This window comes from Pygoscelis adeliae, unplaced genomic scaffold (assembly GCF_000699105.1).
Source record: "Pygoscelis adeliae isolate BGI_AS28 unplaced genomic scaffold, ASM69910v1 Scaffold402, whole genome shotgun sequence".
Classification (NCBI taxonomy): domain Eukaryota; kingdom Metazoa; phylum Chordata; class Aves; order Sphenisciformes; family Spheniscidae; genus Pygoscelis; species Pygoscelis adeliae.
Window position 1 is genome coordinate 7,678,636 of NW_008824411.1, and position 11,871 is coordinate 7,690,506.

The 11,871-nt window shown below is 37.1% G+C and overlaps 1 protein-coding gene across 2 annotated transcripts in view; it reads right to left on the reverse strand.

Annotated features, from left to right (window-relative positions):
- The window catches only part of RALGPS2 (Ral GEF with PH domain and SH3 binding motif 2), a 105,488-nt gene that overhangs the window by 28,834 nt on the left and 64,783 nt on the right, over positions 1-11,871 (reverse strand). For both annotated transcript variants that reach the window (XM_009320645.1, XM_009320644.1), the window contains exons 8-12: positions 9,342-9,479; positions 8,371-8,461; positions 5,605-5,672; positions 4,794-4,929; positions 3,811-3,962 (exon numbers count right to left, since the gene is read on the reverse strand). In XM_009320645.1, coding sequence (XP_009318920.1) covers positions 3,811-3,962; positions 4,794-4,929; positions 5,605-5,672; positions 8,371-8,461; positions 9,342-9,479 — 585 coding nt within the window. The remainder of the gene's footprint in view (positions 1-3,810; positions 3,963-4,793; positions 4,930-5,604; positions 5,673-8,370; positions 8,462-9,341; positions 9,480-11,871) is intronic.

Here is an 11,871-nt window from a genome sequence, read left to right on the forward strand (position 1 = left end):
CTCATCAAAACGGAGGGATCGCAGAACAAAAGTATCTTGTAGCTTTAAGGCTTACTGATGACAAGTAGTGGGGGTTCTCAATGAACTTTCACTGCAAAGTAAAAGCATCTGTCCCATTTTACTAAAAGCAGATATTCTGGATTGTCTGCACAAAACAGACGTATTTTCAGCAGTATTCATCTGTCTGTATTTTCATGTGTTATCTGTCAAAAGTCTCTTTGCAGTCAGCAGAAATAAAGCGGGGTTTTAAGGACAAAAGTCATATAACCTCTTTTTAGCCACCCACCTAAGAATGAGATGAATCATATCCTTGAAGATCTTAATTCTCTATGTGATTATAAGGAGCTCCAAATGACTAGCTCAAATGCAGCTGTCTAAATTATGAACGTCTAAAACTTAGAAGAAACTATTTCCTCGTTACATTCCTGAATTCAAGAGAACATTTCCCACCTGATATTGTATATATGACTGGTCAAGTGTTTCTTCCTTCCAATTAGGGTAGCCTTGGCACTGCTGTAAAAAGTTTTCTCGCTTTTGTTCAGATAACAAACATCTATGTTATAAAGTAAAATGGCAACAGAACCAGAGGTACATCTCCCTTACTCTAGCATAATATACAACCATCTGCTGATCACAGTCTCATAGTTCTAGGAACAAGAACTATTTTGACCCAAGCACAAGAAATTAATATAACAGGGGCTGTATCTTTATTTTTTTTTCGAGTTCTAGGTTTTTGCAGAATGAGTTGAATGTACACAATCAGCCTCCAGACACTGAAATTAAGAAAAGAATCCGATAGAGTCTCTGACCACGGCTGTCCTGTTACAGATAGGCCTATTTTCAGGAAATTCCATACCTGGGTCACTTTCTGCATTGCTTCTGCTTTAGGAATCATTCATCGCAAAGAAAAATACCCACTTAGTGTATCCTTCATATCTGAAAGATTACATTGACGTAAAAATTTTGGTATGCTATGCACCATTCCCAGAATGCTTCAGTCTTTCCCAGCACAACAGAATCAAAATTGCCCATCATCACTTGAATATGTGTTTTTAGTTCAGACACACACACTGCTGGATTAACTGCTCAGTTTTAGTATGCTTATATGCAGAACAGAATTTCAACCAGCCATTAATCTCAAAGCTAGTGATGTTCTAACTGATCTCTATCACAGATTGAAAGCTTCTATCACAGGGATAACTGAAAAAAATCCAACTGGAAGAGTTCTGATGTATCTAAAGAAGTTGGTGTGTTCACCAGTAGAAAAAGAAACAGTACTCTGAATCTTCATAACATGCCTATAAATTGCTTTTCTGAATTGTAAATGGAGTACAGTAATCTGTTAACAGCAAAGGCAACTCAGACACGAGGCTTGATAAGAAAATGCATGAACTCATATGCTCTAACAATTTAGATAAAGCATTGTTAACGGTACAGTGCTGCATCCTATAGACACTGTTGTTACATTGCTCCTTTTTTGATATTTGATGTAGAGGCAGATTATATCAGATCCTCTAATACGAAAGGACTGGAAAGGTCTGAACACCTCTGAGACCTCAAAACACTAGTGATTTACAGTAGTATTACAGTTGTCTTTAAGGTCACATTCAAGGTGCTGGCATATCAGAAACACTGTCCATGTTTTGAAGAGGGATCATTTATCCAAAAAGTTAAGTCCTATATAGGCTTATATCTAAGAAAAGGTAGTCCTGTTTCTAGGGCAACAAGTTTAAATCCACATTTATGGGCAAGGTGAGGAATAACACTCTTTTCAGTACACACATTCAGAAGAAGTTTTCTTGACCGTCTTTTGAAGTTGTGTTGTAGGATACTGTAAACCTCCTCTCTGCTGCAGTGACTGTACTATTTCCAAGTACTGAGTAAACAGACTACTTTAAACATGATGGAGGAACTTAGCAGCTTCAATCAACTTCCTTAAATCATGCTGAAGCAGCAGTGCAGAATGCCAGACAACTTACATTTCCAAGAATTTTTCAGTAATAGATACTGCAAGCCTCCAGAACTTACTCTCTTCCTCCATACGTATTTCTAGCACCTCTACTGATCTTGTGTCATTGAAATTTTCATCATCAAGAAGCAGCAAAAATAACAATGATGCTAGACTGTCAAAACAGTGATAAAACTAAAGTATCTGAGTATGGGGAGGCTGGAGGTGGAAGAGAATGGGAGAGGGGAAGTTCTAACCACAAATGCTGATCTTACACAAAATGCATAAGGTTGCTGTTTTACAAGTGATTTATAACAGTCTTCTAAAGTGGCAATTTTGTTCCAACTTGTCAGGTTAACTACATCAAGTCGATAAGGTCATGCCTGAGCTAAGCAAGAGAATAGAGTTGAAAAATTCAGAGATGAGACAAGGTAGGAAAACCCTGTATTCTCCAAAATGTCTAGATGGTGACTGGTTCTTAATTGTATCTCATGAAAAACTGCTTGTCAGCTTTGGCAAACCTTCTCTGGTAGGCTCTAATGGAGGTAAATAAATAATTTACCCTGGAAAAAAGGATCAACTGCAGAGAAGTTTCTAAGAAACTTAGAAACATCAGTAAAAAAACTACACTGAGAAAAGGGCAATACTACATCTCAACAAAGGTGACAAAAATTTGGTTCGCCTGTACTGTGCAATCCCTGAGAACACTAGCTATCTGTACGCTGATGAGAAGTACCATTCCTGCTGATTTTGAAATGGCAAACTTTGCCACAGCAGAGAACCTGTAGAAAACAGAGACAGGCAATGCACATTTAATAGTGGAAGCTGTCTGATGCCAACAGGTTCAAACTACTTTGGTCTAAGCTAGTTCCACAGATTTACTTATTAACATATTTTTTTAAATTATTGCCTCTAGATATTTGACTTTTTCCACATGAAAAGTATATTTAATGTTTGCTCAGAATATGGCCTTCTCCATGAAAATACATGAACAGCTCCTGAAAAAAGTATAATTTGAAACTGTGTGACCTTATTTGTCTCCATGAAGGCTAAAAAGCAAAACCGTTTTTTAAAATTGTTATCCAAAGAAATGCGTAACACTACAAAAATCTTTTATTACCATAAATGCATAAAAACTGAACACCGTTGAATTCTATCAAGCTAATAATTTTGAGAAAAAGAACTGTGATAGAGGTTCCATTTCTCAACCCTGGCTGCAGTTAGGTGGATCTGAGAGGCACTTGCCTTGCCCTCCCTCCACTTTAAGGATCTGTGCATAACAGGAAAAAAGAGCAACTGCCATCACATAAGAAACTCATGAAGCAGAAGTTCTCAAAAGAAGAATACCCTAAATATTTGAAGATAAATAACTTACCAAAATGAAATAGATTCTGACATTTTGAAGCATCTGAAAGTTAAATGCTATCTACTGACAAAAGTCAGGAGTATTTAGAAATTATGCTCTTAAAGGCTGTCAGCAATTTACAGTTCTCACTGTCAATTCGATACGGCATTTTCAATAGAAATCCTACCACAAGACATTTTTTATTTGGATTGATTTAGCAGGGGAAAAAAGAGAATGGGAAATGGTGCCCTGCACTTCCTTCCACCCCTATCAAGGAAGAGGAGGAGTATCAGAGGTTGTATCTTTAGAGGGGATTAAAAAAAAAAAATCTGCTTTTTTATAATTTGTCAGTTCATGCTGTATAAATCATGCTGCCCTTCACCTACATTTTTCAAATTTGTTCTAAAATAGAATTGGTATTTTAGAATAGTACCACTGCTTGTAAAATCGCCAACTAATCATGCTAAAATCTTTATTAAAATATCAGGTACTGCACAGGTATGTTTACAGTTCCTACCTATTGAAATTCCACTAGAAAGGGTGGAGCTTTCTGCCTGCCCTCGGGATGGGACATGAGGCTCCATGACGCTGTCATCCAGTAGATGCCTTGGGCCTGCATTGGGGAATGTTGCGCTTTTAAATTCAGCCGTATTCATTTTGTGTATGAAACTAGAAATGAACAAGGATAAAATTGTTACAACATGATCTTTGATACATTTCAAAAGTTGTTGCTTTAACATCCTGAAGGATTGCATACAGTGTGTTCCGAATACCAAACTAAATCATGGCTCAAGTCATAAGTAATTGTACACAAACTATACTATCTATAGGAATTGCTAGTCTTAAAACTGCACAGCACTCTTGGAGCAAAGAGAAAGTCAGGAGTACTTTAAAAATTGCTTTCAATATCCTAAGGTATTTTTGTCTTACTATAACACTTACATAATTGAACTTTAGAATTGCATTCTAGCTCACTAAAGGTAAACTTACACAATATAAGTTGAGATGAATTACTCAATAGCTATAATCTTGCATTTTGAAAAGATAGCAAGGGAATCGATGATATAGTGATCAAGATATTAATTAGAAGTACACCTATATAGAAAAAACCTGAAGCCATTACTATACAAAGTTATATGAAAGTCTACAAAGGAAGTCTCACTATAAAAATATCAATAAAGCAACTATTTCAGTTTGAATCTCAAAGAATTAACATGGGCACTGAGTTGCTGTGATAATTTTATCATTCATAAAGAGCCTATTTTGGCTAACGCATTGGCTATTCTCATCATCATGAACAGCTGCACAGTCTTCCTATTTTGACTAATTCTCTTTGGTTGGGATACTACCATTATGGTTCTGAGCTTGCTCTCTTGCCACAAATTGGTCTCTAAGTGAAGTATTGTGTACAAATGATGCTACTTCTTAAAAGCAAAGCTTTTGCATTGAAAGACGATACATCACAAAGCTTAGGGTTTTCAGGTTAAATAAAATGCTGACTTGTATCCCAGACTGTGACATTTCCTATGTCCATGCGGTATCAGGTTCCTAGGCGAAGGGGGTGTTGGTGGTAGCAAGACTCCTTCAGCTGCAACATTTTTCCGTCCACTTTGTGGAGATGCTCCAACTTCAGAGCCTGGGATCAAAAAAAGACATTACTCCCGAGCAACTTTAGAATTACTCTCAGGGTTACTTCTCAGAAAACCGTGGAAGAGTTGCACAAAATTTCCTGAAGTCAATTTGTACAAGATAGTCTGTAATAAAACTCATTGATATACTCACATTGAAAATTAAAAAACCTGTACTTTGGGTTTTTTGCACAGGATTAAAAATAAACACACTTATTTCAAATAGACTATCTAGTTACAAGTATTTTGTAAGTCCTAAAGGTTGCTGCATTAGCTACATTAGCATTAAACAGGTCCCACCGATTCTGTGTTTTGAAACTCCTGCCTTCAACCACTTTGGGCATTGATCAAAAATAATGTACATTTTTGGAAGCATATTATACCATGAAAAGTTTAGATGAAGGCCCTTCTGTCTAGAAGCAACAAAGAACAAATATTTAATAGCTCTTCACCCCAAATGACACTAACAAGTTAGTGCCACAATACAAACAAGAACCTAGAAAACTGACTCAATTCCATGAAAGATTTTCTTTACAGATTACCTTTAGACTTTTTATTACAAATATACAGTGTTTATACTTCACACTTCTTTATTAGCCTCAGGCAAATATTTTTCCGTGTTCACAACTCAAAAATAATGCATTTGACAACCTCAAGTCTTCTCACATTTATTAAACATTTACCTACTAAATCTTCTCTGGAAGCAGCAGAGTGGGGGGTGCTGGTCCCTGGTTCTATCTTTAATGAAAGTCTGCATTAAAGAAGCATTAAAAATTACTTTATCAGGAAATAGAAGCATATAAAAGTAACTTTTTGAATTTTTTTTTTTTTTTAATTTACAATTTAAAGCTGCCTGTTTCTATAATTGCAGGAAACACTATAAACTTAATACAAACCACGCATAGTTATCTTTAGCACACGCTATTTCCAAACATTCTTTTTAAATTTTTTGGGGTGGAAAAAACCCTACTACTGCAACAGGGCCCAGGATTCAAAAAATGACATGCTAGGGCATAATGTTGTAAATGAGTCTATTGCTTTGGTTCATATAGACTAGGACAGGTTTGCAATACTACGCTGAAGGAGGACCAGACTCAACAGCAAAACCTTGGCTACAGCACAGCCCTGCAACCTCTTCTGCATCAGGGAGCCTGACGCAGCTGGCACAGCCAGCCATGAGCAGACAAACAGCTACCAGTTGCCATTTTCGCCCTCCGTGAGCAAAAGCTCAACGTGAGCTGTTAACAAGGTGTGGGAAAGTCACACTGTGGAAGGAGCAGGGGAAGAGGCCATTGCTCTGCGTTGGCACCACCCTCCAGGGAAAGCATAGCCACACATAAGCCAGGACCTACACGGCCCTGGGACTGCTAGCAGATACATGAAACTCAGCGATACCACCACTACTCTAGCATAAAAACCGGGAAGAATAAACAGCATACAACCGCTCCCCCCACCTTGGCTAAAATATTCATACTTACTACACTGCATATTTTAAATTTTTCTATAAAGTGCACCAGTGTGCCGGGCCAAGCCTTTTGTCTTTACTGGTCTAAAAGCCAAAATCCTTCTTTTGTGTTTCAGAAAATACATTATCAACTTGACTGCATCCATAACTCAAGCTTTTTCTACAATAGGCACTTTTTAATGCCGTTTCCAACAGTACCACAAAGAGGGCAGACTCCAGGAGCAGAGAACTCCAGGAAAATCAAGCATATCTTGTCCACACAGTTTGCAGAACTGGAATCTTTGAAATTAGCAGGGTTGGAAAAGCATCTACTTAATTTTGGGGAGAAAAAGTTTGAAATTTGACAGCTCCTCTCCCTTCCATCCCCAGACAGTTTAGCAATGATTCATTACAATTTTAAAATTTAATTTTTTAAAATAAAATAAAATTCTTTAGGAAGAAAAAACATGTATTCAAGTCACAATGGCTGTTCTCTAACTTCAGCCTTTTTGCAGACACCCTAGGGGATAAAAAGTAAATAGCCACTTATAGTAAGAATAGTTCATCAAAATACACTCCTCCCCCATAAAACAATTCAGTTTGGAGACATACAAAACCCATAGGTGTAAAAACAGACTTTCTGAATAGCAGCCATGTTTCTGCATTACGTGCAATTGTCTCCATTCATTTCCCTGCTATCAAAATGTGGGTTGTACGGAATGAAGAGACTGTAGCTCCTTCAGCAATAAAATTCCCCACTAGTAGTGAGTCCTACCTAGTGAAGGTGGAGGAAGGTGGAGCATGGAATTCACGAAAACAATATGCCACTAAGAAGCAGACAGTGAAGTTAAACTTGGGTTTGTTTTTTTTCCTTCCCGTCAAATGTTTGACCACAGAGCTTTACTCTCAGTGATAAGCAAGCAATACTTTCAAAATCAATCAAAAAATTTCAACAAAAAGGTAAAGCCGGATGCTTGCACACGAACATGCAGAGAACAATCTTAAAGATTGTAACACGTGAAGGAAAGCCAAGTGCCTCATTAACTGTTCCTTGACATAAACTGAAGGGTCCCCATTTGCTGTCTTTTAGTAGCCCTAACTTGGATTTACTAAATGGTAAACTGAATTTGTTCCTCTAGTGTGCATACCCCTCCCACCATTTGAATGTAGCTACACAAGCAACCAATTCAACACAACTGAGGTGACAAACTTCCAGAGTGGGCAGAATGGGAATGGGTGGGGAACCTCCTCAAGCAGATCAGCCAGTGAACAAAAACTTTCTTCATCTGCAACAGATTTGCTTTAGTTTTTTTCCTATCCTCAGGGCTTGTTCCTGTCTCTTGCCAGAGATTTCCATTCCCCAGTTTTGCTGGATGCCAAATCACTTAATACAGTAATAATCTTTTAATTAAGGAAGTAGAAACCTCTGTTTCAGATGGTATGCTGGGAGGAATGGGCAGGCACACAGACGGACAATATCTTGCCTCTCAAAAATGAAGTGTTTACATTTTACTCACACTGTATAACCTCTTCAAAGAGAAAAATATAAAATGAAAGTGAACTATATATGAAAGTGAAAACCTTAAGTCACACTCAGTAAGAACTTGGGACTGGACACACAGATGACTTTGTTCTAATGAAAAATGACATAAGCTATCTCAAATCACGGGATCCATCTTACTGACTGAACAGTGTTACACATGAGCCAGAAGCACGGAGTCTTCATTAGTGAACACTCAAAGAGGTCTGCAGATAAATCAACAGACCAAACAGAAATGAATGCTAGGGCTTGATGCAGTTGGGCACAGAAAAAGAAGGAGATATGCCATCCAGTATGCTAAAAATTGTCTTGACCACAGGACCTTGCTGTAACCTCACTACTTGCGAATGGTGCATCTGAGACACATAATCCCCCGATACAAGTGCAATCTTAAAAGTGACATGCTTTGTGTTATAAAAGTTATTTTGTAATGAGTTACAGACAGTTATAGCTTTTCATACTTACTTGTAATTGTCATCTTCTACAAACTTTTGTAGTTCTTCTATGTACTGAACTGAGTTTAGATATTTTTGGACATGAGGCAACAGAGGAATATCTGGAGAACAGATGACATTCATTGTCACTGTACCATTCATTGGTAAGCAAAGTTATTTTCCAGAAACTATTTAAACAGAATCAGATCTCTTGCCTTTTTATGAGACACGGAAGTACAAACTACAGTGCCTACTGATGTTGAAATTTTTGTCCTTCATAGCAATTCTCATGCGTTGAGCTGACATTCCCCACATCCATAAAGCCAGGTGTGTATCCCCCTAGAGCTGCTCTGCTTATCAGAGCACATATCAGGGAAAAGTGAGAGCACGCCCCTGGTCAAACTGAAGTCCCAAACCTGGAACCTGAAGGGTTGTATCTGAGGACTCCTTCACAGCCTACATTCTTATTGTACTGAGCTTTCAATGAAGCCACAATCCTGTGCTAATTCACATTCCACCATCAAAAACGCAGCCTTACAACTTTACTAGAACTTTAAGAGGATTGTGAGGGAGACCACCTTTGAAGAAAAAATACATTATCTGATCTATGAACAGAACTATAAATGTCCAAAAGACAAGCTGAACATCTTTTATTATCTCCAGTAAAAGTACTACTCCAAAAGCAATACTACTATTTTTAGAATTCATAGTCATAAATTATGAAACACAGGGATACAAGTTTATAACGTACTAGTAAAACTACTGTTAAGTACAATGTATTCCACATTTTTCATCAGAAAATACATACTACAAAAATGTGTGTGATGTAAGAAAAGGGTAATTTTATTCTGTCTCTTCATGCTGATGCTCTGTTATAACCACCAATACCAGAATAAACTTAGACTTTTGGGCTGGCCTTACTTACATTGCATTACAGAAGACAAATATTAAAGCTTTTAAAGTTGTTCTCTTTAATACTGCAATATTTACACACCAGCTTACCATATTCACATGACTGCTGTAAATCTGAGATAATTCGAAGAATGTTGTTCATTAAATTTGTTCTTTGCTCACTTTCCAGAATGCTCCCTGTTGATGGGTAGGCAGAGTCAATATACGTCAAGTCTGACAGATAAATACCTGGATAAGATTAGAAAGAAAACTTTATTTAGTGTCTCCCATTTAGCAGAAAAAACTCAGAAGCAGTATTTTGAAGAATTTTTTTGCTTTCATTGACTAACGTGCATGCAGGTTGACAACAGCATTGCCTCAGAATATTATTTTGGATTTACCTGAGAAATCATTTCAACAAGACCTCCGAGAGCCTTCAGACCTCAGACTAAAACAGTAATAATGCTTGGACTTACAGGAAAGTACATCACCGTGCCACCCTTGTCTGGGATTGAATCTGCACTCTCCTCATTCACTTAATCCTTAGTTTTGTCAAGCTTATCTCAGCTGTGTTCACAGATGCTGAGGGTACGAGTACAGATAGGTTTCTGCGTGCAAGCTTTCATTCTCTGCACGACAAATCACAGTGGGAGGCAGAGAGGATCCTTTCCCCCTGCATCACACTAGGCATGTACTAGCTGACTTTAACAGTGTCATTAATTCTAAATCTAAAAGTAATTACAAGGACATGCGCAACTACTCATGAACCTAATCTGCCATATCACCAATTAATTATTGCCTTGACAAATATGAAGCATACTAAACACACAATGCTAAAATACATGATAAAAATTACTAATGATTTTAGGCAGTCTACCACTTCATTCTTCCAATTCAGCAATTAAAAAAAAAAAACAGAAGGAAAAAAAATCATATTATCTATAACTCTTCAAGCTGAATAGAAACTCAAACTCAACTTTCAGCAACATGAGAAAAGTTAACTAGGCAAAAAGTGCACTCAGAATGAATTGCAGTACGAATCCTGCAGTTCATATTAATCACAACTCCAAAGATCCAACAGCCTTAGAGATAAGTCTCTTCAAGCCTTCTACCTGCTTTCTTCCCCACCACCATTGTAACCTTACTAGTCTTTCAATCCCTTGATCACGTAGAAAGCAAAATCCTCCTCCTTACATACTAATGCTGTAGATAAACTGCTTATTTTAATTCTAAATTCAACTCAATTTCTTGAACTTCACCCAAAGACTAATCATTTTTGTCTTGACTAAATGAAACATATCCTGACCAACTCTGCTATTAAAAGGAATTGCTCTTCATCCTCTGCATCTTCCACAAGATAGCCAAATAAAAGAAATATACAAACTTAAAAAATACTTTTAGGAAACGTATTTCAGTAACAGAAAATTTCTAAAATTATATTTTGGTTCACTCTCAGCCTTGTATAACCAGAATCATAACAAGAAGTTTGGCTTTACAGGTGGAAGACTATTAATACAACCTCACAAGAACAGCAGTTGTGTTTGTATAGCACCTAACCAGTACAGTCCTCAAATGTGAGTTGAGAAACTCTGGGCATCCCTCCAAAATCAACACATACACGCACGTGTGTGCACACACACAGAAACAAATTAAAATACTTGTGGTTGAAAGGTGACATGTAAAAAAGTGAATAAAAAGGTATTACACATGACCTGATATACTACTACATTTCTCAATTTTCTATTCTGCTAGAATCAGTTTATTAAAAAATAGAAAGGATAATCAGAAACATCAGATAGTCATATTTATATTGCTATGTTATCTAGACTGCATAAGCTATCCTGAACCTAACTTTGCTAAGCAATGTCCAAACAGGCCTTAAAAATCCCAAGCCTCCTCAGTCTTCCAGAAAGAAGTAAATCATGCTTACTAATTATAATTAAGGAAATTCACTATGAACAGGCACCTGCAATATTATGCATGATTTTATAAACCAATGCATTTGTAGGATTATCTTTCTGAATGACTTGCTCAGTTAAGCACTGATTTTTTTTTCTTTTAGCTAAATCAAGAGCTCTTCTGTAGAGAGCTGTTTTCTAAACTTATTCAATGCATTTCTATGAAGTCTAACATAATTTTGAAAGCATAATAGGGTAATTCTCTTTCAAATGTAACTGTAAATGTTCCTTTGTGAAGAAACCGAAAAGATCAATGAAAGCAAACTGAATGCACTTAAGTGCTAGCTGACTATTGACAGAACCAAAACCAGTATTCTGCATTCCTCACAGGGCATAATCTCTGTGGCTTTTGCTACTTCCAACACCAGTCAGATGTTATCAAATATTCTGATACCTACCCAAAACCATCACACACACAGTTTTAACGTTTTCCACATGTATTGGAGATTTCATGTGTTTAACAACTGGAACTGTTTCTTATTAAGTGAATGTCAAGAATTGAACGCGACATTCTGTTGAACGTTCTTCTACACTATAAATGGTTCATTTTTCCTGTTGTATCCAGCCAGGCTGCCCCTTTTATTCCCAGCAACACAAATCGAGTTTTATCAGCCTGAAAGAATCTTTCTTCTAAATGAAGCCCAGTACTGTAACAACTTGAAAGGCATCTTTAGGCAGCGTAG